The sequence below is a fragment of the Cyprinus carpio genome, chromosome B24 (genome assembly GCF_018340385.1).
Source record: "Cyprinus carpio isolate SPL01 chromosome B24, ASM1834038v1, whole genome shotgun sequence".
Lineage (NCBI taxonomy): Eukaryota > Metazoa > Chordata > Actinopteri > Cypriniformes > Cyprinidae > Cyprinus > Cyprinus carpio.
Window position 1 is genome coordinate 19,954,099 of NC_056620.1, and position 16,687 is coordinate 19,970,785.

The following is a 16,687-nucleotide window of genomic DNA, read 5'->3' on the forward strand; positions in this document are numbered from 1 at the left end:
GGTGTAGCTCATTGTTAGCTAATGTTAGTTAATGCATTAACAAATGGGATCTCATTGTAAAGTGGTACCATTTCTTTTCTTGCTGTATTTGGTCTCTAAAATCGTCTTTAGGTTTATATTTGTTGGTGGTGTGTTTTACAGTATATTATATGCATTCTTGCATTAAGACTGGAATGTTGCAGTATCAACAACAACATACAAAGAAAGAGACATAGAGAGATTCTAGCCCAGAGGGATAGATAAATAAAATCCTCTTAAATGCTAAAAACATTTTGCCAACAAAATATTTAATGGTAAATAACCAACATGTTTTATTGGGGGGGGGGATAAATACAAGTACAAGAAGAAAATCTTCTGATGACATCTCTGTAACACGAAACGCTGCATTTTTATCGGTATCAGCCAGATATTTTACCATGAGCATAAATTAAGTCATAAATCCTAGTAAAGTATCTCTGATGTGAGCTTTAAGCACTTTGATTCTTGCGATGACTGCTGTTTAATGGGTAATCTCTGAAGATAATCTCTCTGTGGATCAGTGCTAAGAAACCAGTGCCCTGAGTAAGACTGCAGCCTTAACTAATGTCACGGGTGAATACATACACACCCAACATGCTTTTACAGGATGCGCTTCAGCTTACATAGAGAAACCAGACTGGATGGGATTAACTGTAACTATATGTTCTTCAAGAGCACTGTTTTTACTGTTTGTTTGTGTGTGTGTGTCTATTATAGATTCCCCTCGGACTGAAAAGAAAGACATCAAATGTCCGACCCCGGGCTGTGATGGGACGGGTCATGTGACAGGCCTCTACCCTCATCACCGTAGTCTATCAGGATGTCCCCACAAAGTCAGAGTGCCCCCAGAGAGTGAGTCTGTTCTCATGTTACGCATCACTTCCTGAGGACATTAGCCACATTTCCTCCCTTCACAGCAGTACAATACAAACAGAACAAATACAATTAGTGATAACACTGTGATCATTTTCAGCCCATAAATATTCATGCCATATTAATGATCAAGGTTTAGTTGTACAGATACTGAGGGACAAAAGATTATATGTTGATTGCTTAACTAACCAGGCCCTGTTATGTTCAGAACATTTCTGCATAACATGAAGTGTATCAATTTAAATGTATGCTATAAAAGTATTTTTTTCTGGGATAGAAAATGCAAGATTCTTCCCTTTAGAACATAGAACATTTTTAGTTCTAGTTTTAAAGGATGTATTATTTAAGCTTTAACTTTATTTTTAAATTAAATTCTTATAAAAAAAATTTCCCCTAAATTTTAAGTGTTGAAGTGCTACATTTTCCAAAAAAAAAAAAAAAACTATAATGATTTTATTAACATAAACAAAAAAAAAAAAAAATTCAGTATTACTCCAAATTACACAGAATTTGAACCAGACTTTATATTTTAATGCAACAATACATTTATATAAAAAAAGGTTAAAAATTCAGGAAATTGTTGCTTTACACCTTACTTAGAATACATCATATTTATTTGGTATTAATACATTATCATTTTTTTTACACATATATTTTAAAGAAAATAATTAGTTAAAAAAATTATAAAAATGTTTTCCCAAAGAAGTTTATATCTGGTTATGATATCATTAATTTAGACATTTTTTACATTATGATATGAAATTATCTTTATTACCAAACTGGTCACTGGTACCAGTTTTTTTTATTATTATTACTAAACTTGTCACAATATGAGCATTTTAATTCTAAAGCAATACGTCTCTTTTTATTTTTGTAAGTTCAAAGCTAATTGCTAAATTTTCCTCCAAAAAGTGAAAAATTACCATTGTTTATTACAGGAGATGTGATAAATATTTAGCAAATATAATAAAAATAGACTAAACATAATTTGAAATGTCATTTTTCAAGATTTCAATTAGTCAAAAGTGCCTCTAATTTAAAAAAAATCACAGATGTGAAGTATGTAATATGTAATTTGCATGTTAATTATGTATTTACCTCTTATCTTGAGCCTTCTGGTGGAAACCACATAATGTTGCACCAAGCTGAAAGTTAAAAAAAAAATATATATATTTTTTTTTTCAAAGAAACTTTTTAGTCATCAACACAAGTGAGGTTTGATTTCCTGCGGTAGGCAAATTAAAAATGCATTCTGGAAACAACTTTTCACTTGCTGTTTTCTTCTTTTGAGAGTAGCACAACAAACATTCACCATTAAACAGTGATGTGACAAAAGGAACAGAAAATGTAATTAAGTTTTTTCCCTTTTTTTCCCTCCAATATGAAAGCATGTACTCCTAAACCAGAGGCAACATTCTGCGAATCAAAGGACCCGCGGATGCAGCCTAAATAGACAGGCACATCCTCCAAACTAATTATGAACAGACTGAAAAGTTACTAAGGATAGGACTTCAACAATATATGTGTGTCTCTTAAATGGTAATCAAAATGCGTTTGTAGTCATGATGTTTTTGCATGTTCATATTTGAAGCGAGACCCAATTTTAAGTTGCAAAGAATGGCATGGGAAACTTTATTTAGCATGAAAAGATGAAAAGCTGCAGTAGAAGCTTGTTTGAATTCCACTAAATGCTGAATTACTGTTTATTCAATAAAATATCCATTCTTACTATACAATTGTTCTTTTGATAAACATTATTCTGTTGTTTCTTACAGTCCTCGCCATGCACGAAAACGTCCTCAAGTGTCCGACCCCTGGCTGTACAGGAAGAGGTCATGTCAACAGTAACCGTAGCACGCACAGAAGGTCAGCACAATGAAAACAACGGATGTTTTAGTAGCTTTAAGATACTATTAGAGTTTTTATTAATACTGTGAATTAGTATTTATTTTTATATTTACTATTTTAATTTTTATTTAAAGCTTTGGTAATTTTGTTGTGTTTTTGTCTTTTTATATCTTTATTTTTATATGTCTATATACATTTTTTGTTTAAGTAAGCCCGTTTTTGGCATAGATATAGTTTTTTGAATAGAATTTGGTATTTTAATTTTTATTTGTTTTTTAGTTTTTTTCTTTATGGTTATTCTGAGGGGAGAAAATTGATATAAAATCAGAATTGTGAGTTGTGAACTCGGAATTTTCAGGAAAAAAGTCAGAATTTTGAATTTGTATCTCAGAATTCTGACTTTTTTTTTCTTTTCAGAATTGCAAGAAACAAAGTCTCAATTACATTTTTTTTAAATATATTTTTTTATTCCATGGTAGAAATTATCTTCCACGGTTTTTATTATTATTATTTTATTTTTTTCGTTCATTTTTTTTCTCCAGTTTTAGTTTTAGTACATTAAGATACACTAAATGAAAATGAGAAGCTGTTTTTTTTTACTATAAAGTAATTTTTACAAATATTTTATGTCAATTAAAATTTATTTTATTTCAAGTAACAAAAGGTTTTACTCAGCATTCAGTTATACTCAAATTACACTACTAATTTCTTTGCAATCCTTCTTGCTCATTGTAAGCAGATTTGCATAGATATTTAGCAGCAAGGGGGAAAATAAAATGAGTGGTTTATAATAACATTACTACTTGAATACATCCAGAATTTGATCCTTACAAAATGCAGTGTTACTCTATTTTGTACGGTTGCACTGACTTAAACCACCTTAGAGCATCAGAAACATTCATTTACCCCAAAAAGAGATGCGCTTGCAATGAAACTTGGATATTTCCTCTATCAGGAAAAATCCAATGACACTTAAACTAGACTATAAAACACTGTGATGTTTATTGCATAGAAACTATTGGATTCTTTTTAATTGTACAATTAATTCAGTGCACCCCAATTCAATTAAAATAAAGTTAACAACCCAGAGGAGACTAACTTCTGATGTCTGTTTTCACAGTCTCTCAGGCTGCCCGATAGCTGCTGCAGAAAAGATCTCCAAACCGCAGGAGGATCCTGTAAAGTGCAGACAGACGGCAGAGAGGATGACGAGGTAAGAAACCTTCATCCAGGAGCAGCTCTAATACATATCCTTTATATATTCCTTTACAATTAAGCAAGCTGAAAATAAGTTCATAAGTATTCTTTCTGAAAGAGAATAATAGGCATCTCCCCTGTTCATTCTTTCGGAGCTTTAAATGATATTACTAAATCTAATTTGTTTGGGAATGATTAATTAAAGTTTGATTTCTTATGGTAAAGAATAAGCAGCAACAAAAACATGTTTTAAAAACATTAATGTAATTCTGAAGTCCCAATGTTTTCTTTTTCTCTCTTTAGACCTTTAGGAAACATGAATAAATTTGACTTCACGTACAGATTTGCACATCCTATGGCAGCGTTGCAGGCCAGCATGGCCAAAGACATGGACAAGTACACTAAAGGCCATTTTGACTACGCCAGTTTTGACGCCCAGGTCTTTGGCAAGCAGGCTCAGATGGCATCCGACCAGAGTCACGAATCTTCACACTTTCCTGACTGTGAGTGTCTATTCTGTTTCAAATCAAAGGTTACCCAGCATGCACTGACATTACTGTTTAAAAAAAAAGAGGTTAGTTTCAGTGTCATCATGTGTGACTTAGTACATGTACATGTGCATACAATCTGCTCTGTTCAGTCTTTATCAAGCACCCTGATTTGGGCCAATAATCAACCACCTAGAACACCCTAGCAACCACATAACAACGCTGAAAACACTCAGAACATCTTGGCAACTGCATAGCAACACCCTGGCCTCATTTGCATTTGAAAACACCATTCACATTTTCTTTAGAAAAAGTAAAAGTCTTTTCTGTTACCCACCCCCCCCCCCATATAATAACATTTCTAATAATATTATTACTTTATTAATCATATTTATATGTATACATTATTATGAATTTAATAAATGTCATTTTTATTATTTTTTTTACATATTAATTTATAATATTTATTTACATCATATATGTATACACATATATGTACTGTATATATATATGTGTATAAATAATTTAGAATCATATATTAATAAAATATAGAATTAATAAATATAAAATAAAAATGTATTAATAACAATCTATTATATATATATCACATTATAATTATATAATAAAATAATTATTAATACTTTTTAAACCTGGCTTCTGCATGTGGTAGATATGGTTTTGTAGATGTGGTTTTGTAGTTCGTCTCTGCATAATATAATCAGTTACGATCTCTCCTTCTCTCTCAATTTGTGTTTTTATTTGTTCTGTCTATTTGTGTAATTTCAATCTGCTTAGTTTCCCCTGTTTTCTGGGTTCTGGTGGTCGTATGATCATGGCCGGAGACAACAGCCCCAGTCGCCATAAAGCCCAAAGCAACGTCCTCCAGTCCAACATCGCATCCGCAGCCATCCTCAACCTCTCCACCCGTTGCCGAGACAACGGCGAGGCCCTGCCCCCCAGCCGGCCCCTGGCATCATCCACAAAGGTAAATCAAATTAGACCACTCAGAAAAAAGGTATTTAATGTGGTCATTCTGAAACAACTGTGATTTGTGTATGAAAAAGAGGAGTAACATCAAAAGACACTTTTTGGCACAGAGAACTGTGTTGCCTCTGGTGGCACAACAACAAGAGAGTGGGAGCTTTTTTTTCTTTTACCCACACTGCCCCTAAAGCTTTAATGTACACAAAGGAGAATTTGTGTAATCACATCAAAAAGAGTTGGGAGGAATACAATCACAGCTTCCTTCTTGACAATTATAAGGCTTTTTGTAAAACATGTGGCCGTGCATTTGATTTCGCTAATGGTAATGTTGGGTCTTTCTCTTGTTTGCAGGAGAGAGCGTGTTTTTTTTTTTTTTAAGTGCAGATGGTCGAAGACATTTTGCTAAGTAATATATTATCCTAGATAAGCTCACACAGATCCTTTGGCGTTGATCTCTAACAGACGATCTATGAGAAGTTGGATTAAGTCAATTGGTTGAGGGATTAATAGACATCACTCTTTTATTTCAATTAAATAAGGAAAGTCTACACAGGCCCTCAGATCATGTATGTTACAGTGTGAAAATGGATATGTGATGTTATGATAGAGTTGTGTTCTTTCATTTAAGCCTTTGTTTTTAATAGAACAACAAACTATGGATACGCAAATACTGATATAAGTAAAGATGAAAAACATGAACATACAGGCATATATGCAAATAGTCAAAGCATGTTCGAGTTCATTTTTCTCAACATTTTTCTTTTCAGACAAAAGTGGAATAATGCCAACAAAGTGAGCTATTATAATCATAAATATGAAGTTTTCTGGCTTTTTGCATTCTTGAAACTATACAACCTTTTTATTAAAAATAAGCACTTGAAATTTAATGCAATTTAATCAAAATGCATAATAAAATTACATTTTTAATATTTTAATATAATTTTATAAAATTATTTATTTATATATATATATATATATGTATATATATATCAATATATATATTATATATATAATGTAATTAATGTGAATTAATAATGTGAATAATGTAAACTTTTCTTATGTGCTAACATAATTAAAAACAAAAATTTATTAAAAAGCATTCTGGAGTCATGGCCTAGTGATTAGTGATTTGAATTTGTGTTATTAAAAATTAAATCTAAATATAATATATAGATTTCTATATATGTAAAACTGTAAAAAAAAAAAAAACCTTTTTCATTAAAATAGTATAATACAAATAATATTTGTATATAAATTATTAATAAAAAGAAATTGTACTGTAGATTTTAGTCAAATTTAGAAACATGTAGTTTGGTTTCAATCAAAGCAGGTCTTCCTCTTAGAGACGGAGAGTTAAAACTGAGAGAAACTCGCAGAAGTATGGCGTGAAACGCTTCACACACCTACACAGCACACAGGCCGCTCGTAGTCCCAGCACTCAGTGGGCAGAGAGCAGGTATACTGTACAAACTGAGCCAATGAATAAAACAGTGTTAGTCGATCTGTCATCTGCTGATGTCTGCGTCGAAATGTCTTTATGCATGTTAAGTATCTCGATTTCCCTGTTTGTGCCAAGTCGCTTGTTTTTTTTAGTGTGGGAGAAAGATGTCACCTCACTTGTTTCTAAGGCTTGAGAGAATGTCATCAGACGAGAAAAACTCACATCCTGCACAGGGATGAACTCGATAGGTGTGCTGTCGGTCGCTTCTAGCTGGTTTGAGAGAGAGCCATGTTTGGTTTGCAATCTGAATTATCACAATTACTTCCTGATAAGCTCTCCTTTGTTTGCTACTGTGTGGAATAATTGGTGCGTCACGTTTTAAGCAGTTAAAGAGTTGCATAAAAACTCTTCGCAATAACACACATTCATACACCAGCACATCTGCTGGTCGTAAAAGTTATGATATTAAAGGGATACTCCACCCCAAAATATAAATTTTGTCATTAATCACTTACCCCCATGTCGTTCCAAACCCATAAAAGCTTCATTCGTCTTCGGAAAACAATTTAAGATATTTTGGATGAAATCCGGGAGGCTTGTGACTGTCCCATAGACTGCCAAATAAATAACAGTGTCAAGGTCCAGGAAAGTATGAAAGACATCGTCAGAATAGTCCATCTGCCATCAGTGATTCAACCGTAACATTATGAAACAACAAGTATGCTTTTTGTACGCAAATAAAACAAAAATAACGACTTTTTTCAACAATTTCTTTGTCAACAGCCTCCTCTGTGTCTCTCATTATCACCGTATGCTGCGTATGCTCTTCTGTATCAGCCGCGCCACAAGGATGCGCTGTTTTCTTTCAAATCAAAGCTAAATACACGTAGAAACAGTGCATTTTTTGATGAACAGAAAGTTCAAAAGAACATAATGTATTTGAAATATAAATATTTTGTAACATTCTAAATATCTTTATTGTCACTTGTGATAAATTTAATGCATTCTTGCTGAATAAAAGTATGAATTTTCCTTAAAAATAGGTCTGCAATGCAAAAACTGTAAGTTTGACTGGTTAGAAAAGTAAAAGCACACCGCACTGTAACAAACCACATGTTTTGAGGTATCATTTATGTCTGTAACACAGATAAGGTTGGATGAGCTGTGCACAGAATTGTAATATTCACAGTTAGGGGTTTGTTCAAGTCTCTAACTCTAATTATGAGCAATAGTAGTGTGCTGTTCTAGGTTTTGGCTCAGAAAACAAGTTCAAAACTATGGGAAAAGTGCTCTGGCTATCAAAGGTTGGGTATCAACAAGACGTTCTATGTTTCTTTATCATTCAGGACTCGCTGATAGAGGTAGACGAGAATGGAACGCTGGATTTAAGTATGAAGAAAAAGAGAGAAAAGGCGAGGGACTCTCCCGTGATGCCGGCGTTAGGAGACGCTCTTTTCACCCCACCTGAAACTTCTCTAGCCAAAGCGGCGGGTCTCCAGATCTCCCCGGCCATCTACCGCGTCCTCTACGAACAGGACGCCTGGGACACGCCGCTGAACTACAGCAAAACACCCGCGCAGCAAGACAAGGAGGTGAGACAGAGGCGGTTATTTACACTAGCATTCAACGGTTTGGGTCGGTGCGCTCACCGTAGCTATTTTGACAATTTAAAATAACTGTTTTCTATTTAAATATAATTTAAAATGAGTGCTGTCAAATGATTAATCATGATTAATCTCATCCAAAATAAAAGTCTTTGCTTATGTAATATATGTGTGTGTACTGTGTGTATTTATTATTTATATATAAACACACATGCATGTATATATTTTTAAAAAAAATTTGTATTTGTATATTAAAAATTCATTTATATATAAATTATATAACTATATACATGTAAATATTTTCAAAATATATACTGTTTGTGTGTGTATTTATATATACATAATAAATATACACAGTACACACACATATATTACATAAACAAAAACTTTTATTTTGGATGCGATTAATCACGATTAATAATTTGACAGCACTATTTAAAATGTAATTTATTCCTGTGACGCAAAGCTGAACTTTCAGCATCATTACTCCAGTCTTCAGTGTCACATGATCCTTCAGAAATCATTCTAATATACTGATTTGCTTCTAATAATTTCTGATTATTATCCACATTGAAAACAGTGAACAGAAACCATAATACATTTCTTTTTATGATTCTTTGATAAGTAAATGATACATTTGGAATTATTAATGTCTCTGTTGTCAATTTCGATCAGTTTAATGCATCCTTGTTGAACAAAAATAATAATAATAAAAAAACTTAAACTGTATGTAGTATGCAAAACTCTAATAAAATTGGGTGGATGTATGTCTAATTATAATAATGTCTTGAGGAAATACATTCAGTGTCTAAATGCTCTTTGACTTTGTTGTACGCTACATTAGGAACATATTCAACTTAAAACCCTTATGTTTCTATTTCTTCATCTAAATGATCTGGTTCAGTCAGCCATGACCTTAGGCGCACTGTCTCTTGCGATGTGCTGCTATGACACTAAAATTGAAAAGAAATCGCAGAAGAATGTTCCTGAAAAGCCGACAATTTTTCATTCTTTTTAGAGTCAAAGAACAAACCCAGACAGTTGTATGTTTGTCTGGTTCTCCCTCTGACATCTGGTGCTCAAAGATACTTACCTTATAAAAAAAGTAAGTAAATCCAAAGGTTTTATGCCCATCATAAATACCACGAGGGATTATATTGGAGTTTAAATGGATGTATGTTTCACTAAGTATACTTAAGCAGCATCAGACGTCTATCAGACTATTAGTGCACGTGTGCTCACAGAATGCCATTTTTTTAAGTGACCGTCACATCTTTTCTTGGAAAATTGCACAATTTTTTGACCTTCTGTCCCTTTTCTTGTAGATGGATCAGCTGGAGAAGGTGTCTCTCGAGGATAAAGCGTACAATGGAGATGCAAACATGGCAAAAAACAAGATGCTCATAAGAGACAACAAGAAAGATCTGATGAGGTAATAACATTATTTGAACTGCTGTTTTGGGGTTTCTGGGTCACAGCATGATAAAGGCCCTGTTAATAATTAGAGCATGTATAGTACATCAAGAAATCATAGGCTGTGTGCATCTGGTCATTCATCTGGTCTTTTTCTCTTTGCAGTTGTCCGACACCAGGTTGTGATGGTAGTGGTCATGTGACAGGAAATTATGCGTCACATAGAAGGTAAAAAGCCTTGCATATTTTTCACAATCTTTATTTTTCAAGCAGCAAAATAACCTTGAAAAAATATACATGATAATAAAAAAAAACGACATTGTTTTTTTTTCTTTCTTTTTTTCATTTTTGTAGTGTATCTGGTTGCCCATTGGCTGACAAGACCCTGAAATCACTAATGGCTGCTAATTCTCAAGAGCTCAAGTAAGAATCAGCTAAAGTTTCAATGTTTTAATAAAATGAAATGAGAATTTTTTTTTGAATTAGATTGATTTTTATGTGTAGTGTAATTTTATTTTATTTTTTTTTATTATTTTATTATAATAACTATAATTATAATTGTACCATAATTATAAATATGCATTATTGTTGTTGTTACTGTTATTATTGTCATAGTTTTTATTTATAATGCATTTTATTTATTAAAATATTTAATAAATTATTATGACTTAAACATTTTATTTTTATTAATTTTTTAAAAATATAAAAAATTAAAACAGTTTTTAAATGTATAATTTAAATTTATAAATATGAATATGTATTATTTGTTATTATTAATATTATATCAATTTATTAAAACTGTTTATGTACATGTATATGTACATATAAATATTATACATACATCTACATATGTGTGTGTGTGATAATTAATTAATCTAATTATTTAATATTATATAATGAATTTTATATATATATATATATATATATATATATATATATATAATTTATATATATATTATTTTTTTTTTTTTTTTTTTTTTTCTGTTTTTCCTACATCATATTAATTTATATCATTGACTTAAATTTTTATTTATTTTAAAGATGTCCAACTCCTGGCTGTGACGGTTCAGGTCATGTGACAGGAAACTACGCATCTCATAGGAGGTGAGCCTCATTAGACAGGACATCTCTATTAAATGAGACTTCAATGAAAGATGAAAATGTAGTGACAGTTTTTGATGTTTCTGCATGACAAAAATGGTCATGCTTTTCATAACAACACAATGTCTCATTTATAAACCAGTGTGTTCTAGTTCTAGATGTTACACTTTAATAGATTTTAGACATCAGGCCACACAAAGGCACTCAATGGGTTAAATCATTTGCATTTAAAACCGGGTAATTGCCAAAGAGTAAATACTTTGTGGCATTTCACGGCTGTTGAGGTAATGACCCCTGTTCAATGGCAACACGACAGGTGTCAAAGCTTGTAAACGCAGCGGCCGTATCTTTCCCACACACACGTCTGCACGCTTGAACTTCTGAAAGGTTCGTCACATATGTCATGTTCCTTCCTAGTCTGTCAGGGTGCCCTCGTGCCAGGAAAGGAACCTTGAAGCTCACGCCAAGCAAAGAGGACAAAGAAGAGCCAGAGATGAAGTAAGACACCACCAGAACAATGACAACCGAATGCTTGCTGTTTTGATTTAGACTGAGCAGAAAGGTTTTACTTTACACTTAAATGTATCATCATTTTACACAAAATGTCTTGTTTATTTGATTAAATAAAAGTTTTAATAGAAATCTAGTATGCACTTTCCATGAATGGAGTACACTTATGGTGACGCTTTAATTTTTTGGTAGGTTTGAAGTCTATTATAAAATTAAATTAAATTAACCCAGTATGAAATGTAGCTAGGTTTAAATGTTTCAAATGATTGTATCATCACTATAAAATAGTAATCTGTTAATATGTGTAAAAATGTTATATTATTCACAGAGAGGCTCATTTTTTGTGGTGAGAATTATTAGATAATTTTAAAAACTATTATAAAATGAAATTAGCTAGCATACCATAGGTTTAAATGCATCAAATGTCTGTATCTTCATAAAAATGGTGCTTTGTTAATATCTAAAACTGTTAGACATATTTTAAAAACATTATTTCACTGTATCCCACATTTTTTCTCATAAAATTATTGGAAAAATATTTTTGGGAAAGACAAAAACACACTTAATATATGTACTATAAAATAATTTAAAATAAAAATTTCATTTTCATATAAAGGATGCATATTATTATTTTTTTATCAACACAAACTGTACAACTAGTCTTTAAAACAATTATTTTCACAGTAAAACATGTAAATAAAACATAAATGTTGTTTTAGGGAATACTTTTAGGGAAAGCAAACAGATGAAAAATCATTATATAAATCCATATTTTTTTTTGTTTTAATAAAAATAGAAGGATAGTTTATGTTTGTATCACTGCATTTCCTAGAAAAAAACATTCAAAAATATCATCCTTTTAATTCAGGGAACTCAAAACTCTTTCCTCGTTTTCCCGTAAGATCTCATTTAATTACAATTAACGCAGCAGTTTGCTGTTTAAAAACATAATACTATGGAGGGGGGAAAAATTAATTGAATTGATTCCAGCCTTAAATCCGAAGTCTAACCCAGAGTGACAGGGCTTTCCTACTTTTGCATCTGGGCTAGTATTTCATTTTTAATTACTAATGCAAAGACGAGAGCTTAGGAATTAGACGCTAGCAGGTCCACACACACTAAAGGAGGAACAGAGAGGCAGAGAAACGGAAAGTACATCTGTAATGTCGCTAGATTATTCTAAATTGGCGGCCATATGGTCCATCTCTGTTGTCCGGCGGTCAGGAACGCCGTTCCTGGAGCCAGTGTTGGAGTCGTAATGTTGTCTTGTTTTAGTCAGTGTATTAGAGCCAAAACTGCCATAACAACCTTTCCCATACAGGCCTGCAGACAAGCTATTTGTACTATCCCAGATAACCTCTCACCTCTTCCAATATGGGCTATCAGGGAAAGGGTCAGCCACCTCCAAATCATGTGCTTTTTCCCCCCTGTGGAGGACGCGCAACAATTATGTGCAATTTATGTCATTCCATTACTGACCTAGGGGGAAAGTGAGCAGCAAAATAAATTGGCCAACTCCTCACCACTCTAGTCTTCAACTTGGTAGGGCTTATGTTTTCCATCGGCGGCACGTTAACCTCCCTGCCCGTAATTATTTACTGGAGTGCGTTTCAGATGAAGTCCGCGTGTGCCGATAGAATTATTCCTTCCCTTTTTTCTGCTTTGAATACATTTTTAATCAGCATTTCACAGGATTAATCTTCTTAATGGTATTTGAAAAGTCTTCCAACTCTGCAAATTGGGGGTGGGGGTGTTTACAGACTCACGAAATGACAAACACGCCGCGGCGGCGGTGTGGGCCCTCGGAAGTTTTAGCCATCAAATTATGGAGCGAATGTATACGGGCTCGTTTGTGTTTATGTTGTAAGCTGTGAAACTAGTTCAGTCTCAAATAAGAGATTATCTTTGGCAATCACTGTTACTCTGTTGAGTTTAGGACAACAAAAGAGGGCTGTGCGGGGGGTTTCATTTAAGCAGGTCGAGGGGTCGGGTCACATCTGTGTGGGTTTTGGCATGGTGACCCAGAAATCAATACCAAACAACGTTTGTGATGCAAATTATGACCTGGTTCCCCCCAACTAGTATTATTTTAGTATCACTGATATAGTGTTATAGGTATTTTTTAAATATTAATTAGATTTTATTTTTACATTTTCAGTTTGCATTTAATTTTTTTAAGTTTTTATTAACACACACACACGCACATAAAAAAAAAAAAAAAATATATATATATTATATATATATATATATATATATATATATATATATATATATATATATATATATATATATATAGATATATATATATATATATATGAACTACTAAAATTTTTAAAAGCCCACAACACAAAAATTTCAACCAACATTAAATAAAACTCAAAATATAAAATTAAAATCATAAAGTTTTAGTGACTTTACATACATACACCTATATAGATTTTATTCCTTTTATAATTTTTGTTTTCGTTTAGTTAAACTAGATTAAAATATTTGCCTTGGTAGCTAGCTTAATTATTTTTATTTTTTATTTCCAGTTAAGCTATAATAACCTTAAAGTTATTGAAAATTCTGAAATCAATATATGTGCACTGCATAAATTAGGTCTAAAAAGTTCACTAGTAATATAACTGCTTTAATTATTAATTGAGAAATATTTTTTTTAATTCTATTTTCTGTTAGTTTTTAAGTACCAAAAACACATTTTGCTGTATCTCACATTTTTCTCATAAAATGAATAGGAAAAACAATATTTAGTTAGATCTCCTGATGTTGATGATCCTACTTTCACTGATCATTTGTTGGAGGGACAAAGTCTTAATTTATGTACCATGTTCATGGGCAGTGAAAATATCTTTATCAGGATGCACATAATCTTCAGTGAAATCAGTGTGCATTGTGTTGTTGTTAATGCTATATTAAGTATATATTTCCTTTCTCGTGCACCAGGTGCCCGGTGGCAGGCTGTGACGGTCAGGGCCATGTTTCGGGTAAATACACGTCTCATCGCAGCGCAGGAAGTTGCCCCATCGCCACCAAGCGGCAGAAGGAGAGCTCTGTGAACGGATCGGCCTTCTCCTGGAAGCTCTGTAAACAGGAGCTTCCACACTGCCCTCTGCCCGGCTGCAACGGCTTGGGTCACGCCAACAACGTCTTTGTCACACACAGGAGGTGAGGAAACTATACGATAACCTGGAACTTCAGTTCTGATGTTAAATCTAGTATCTACAGCATAGTGAGACCTCTTGACCCAACCTGAACACATTCACTTTGAACTTTCTGAGTTGTTATCCGAGTTGTTTTGTACATATAATCTTACATTATATTGAAATGTGATTTACATTAAATAAAATGTTATTCTATTATATATAATGTAATAACAATATACATTATATAATATAAAAATGTTCACATAAATATACTAAATGAATATTAAACTACACGAATATATACATGTTGACTTCAGAAATAAGATAAATACTTTTATGATTCAAAATATGCATTTTGTTCTGTAATTATATATACACACACACACAATACAGAACTCACTATATTATTATTATAATAATACTTCCATTAAATTTCCAATATTATTACTATTATTTCCAATCAAGCTAACATATGTGGATTTTTTTCACATAAACATACAAAATAAATATTCAAATCCGCAAATATATACAGGTTGACTTCAGAAATAAGTAAAGATAGCAGTATTCATTATGCAAAATATGCATTTTCTTCTGAAATTTTATGTTTTTTCATTTTTGACCACCATTACTTTATCCAATAATGTTATTATTTGTAAATGTAAACATTCTGTGAATGTTGCTGATTACGGTCATATATTATACGTATTATCTGACACTAGATAGAAAACAAAAAAACTCAAAATTGCTAGTATTGATTTGTAGATTTTGTGTTTTGTCCTTTGACAGTTTGTCAGGATGTCCACTAAACGCCCAGAGTATCAAGAAGAAACTCTCTGATGAAGAGATGATGACCATCAAACTCAAAACCAGCAGCGGTGAGTAATTCAAGTGCTTGAGAATAAAGTGAAGCTAAATGCTTAATGTTTGACACGCTAATATTATCATTGTAGTGTGCCATAAGAATAAGAAAAACAAAGAGCTTCAAAAGTTACAGCAGCTTTCTCAAGTACTGTAGTTGAGATTAACATGGCCTGGCTTGTCTTCTGTCAATCAGGTATCGAAAACAGTGAAGACATGCAGCACTTGGATCACGAAATAAAGGAGCTAAATGAATCCAATCTGAAGATAGAAGCAGACATGATGCAGCTCCAGACTCAGGTAAATAACATGATATGCATTCATTTTACCGTCTTACACGCCGAGCATTGTGGGTAATGTAGTTTCAGAGCTGAAGTTTTTCCCTGTTTTGAAACAGATTTCATCTATGGAGTGCAACCTGAAAACTATCGAGGAGGAGAATAAAATAATCGAGCAGCACAACGACAGTCTGTTGAAGGAGTTAGCGCGTCTCAGTCAAGCACTTATCAACAGTCTCACAGATATCCAGCTGCCGCAAATGGTGAGACAGACCTCGGGCTGAAATATTTACACCGACCGACACACTCTGATAAACATGTAAAACATAACCTGATCTGTGTCAACAAATATGTGACCCTGGAGCACAAAACCAGTCTTAAGTGTCTGGGGTATATTTGTAGCAATAGCCAAAAATACATTGTATTGGTCAAAATTATTGATTTTCTTTTTTTATGCCAAAAATAATTAGGATATTAAGTAAAGATCATGTTCCATAAATATATTTTGTAAATTTCCGACTGTAAATATATCAAAACTTAATTTTTGATTAGTAATATGCATTGCTAAGAATTCATTTGAACAACTTTTAAAGGCGATTTTCTTCAAATAGTTGTATCTCGACCAAATATTGTCCTGTCATAACAAACCATACATCAATGAAAAGCTTATTTATTCAGCTTTCAGATATGTATAAATCTCAATTTTGAAAAATTGACACTTAAGACTGGTTTTGTGGTCCAGGGACACATATTATTACACCGTTTTGATCACTGCATAAGGTCCTTTACAAAAACTAACTATACTGTAAAAAAAAAGTAATAGTTTAAAAATATGACAATGCTCTGCTTATAAGGTTTCTGCAGGTTTTATGAAGGCCAAGTTAAGACTTTTCAAATATTGGATTAAGACGAAGTAAAGAAAATTATA

At 32.6% G+C, this 16,687-nt stretch overlaps 1 protein-coding gene across 1 annotated transcript in view; it reads left to right on the forward strand.

Annotated features, from left to right (window-relative positions):
* Positions 1-16,687, forward strand: part of st18 (ST18 C2H2C-type zinc finger transcription factor) — a 48,945-nt gene that overhangs the window by 29,505 nt on the left and 2,753 nt on the right. The window contains exons 7-22 of the mRNA XM_042751771.1: positions 736-870; positions 2,667-2,757; positions 3,860-3,952; positions 4,240-4,439; positions 4,682-4,691; positions 5,220-5,409; positions 8,196-8,441; positions 9,779-9,885; positions 10,032-10,094; positions 10,221-10,289; positions 10,908-10,970; positions 11,385-11,465; positions 14,424-14,645; positions 15,410-15,498; positions 15,678-15,781; positions 15,879-16,022. Of these exons, the coding sequence (XP_042607705.1) occupies positions 736-870; positions 2,667-2,757; positions 3,860-3,952; positions 4,240-4,439; positions 4,682-4,691; positions 5,220-5,409; positions 8,196-8,441; positions 9,779-9,885; positions 10,032-10,094; positions 10,221-10,289; positions 10,908-10,970; positions 11,385-11,465; positions 14,424-14,645; positions 15,410-15,498; positions 15,678-15,781; positions 15,879-16,022 (1,907 nt within the window). The remainder of the gene's footprint in view (positions 1-735; positions 871-2,666; positions 2,758-3,859; positions 3,953-4,239; positions 4,440-4,681; positions 4,692-5,219; positions 5,410-8,195; positions 8,442-9,778; positions 9,886-10,031; positions 10,095-10,220; positions 10,290-10,907; positions 10,971-11,384; positions 11,466-14,423; positions 14,646-15,409; positions 15,499-15,677; positions 15,782-15,878; positions 16,023-16,687) is intronic.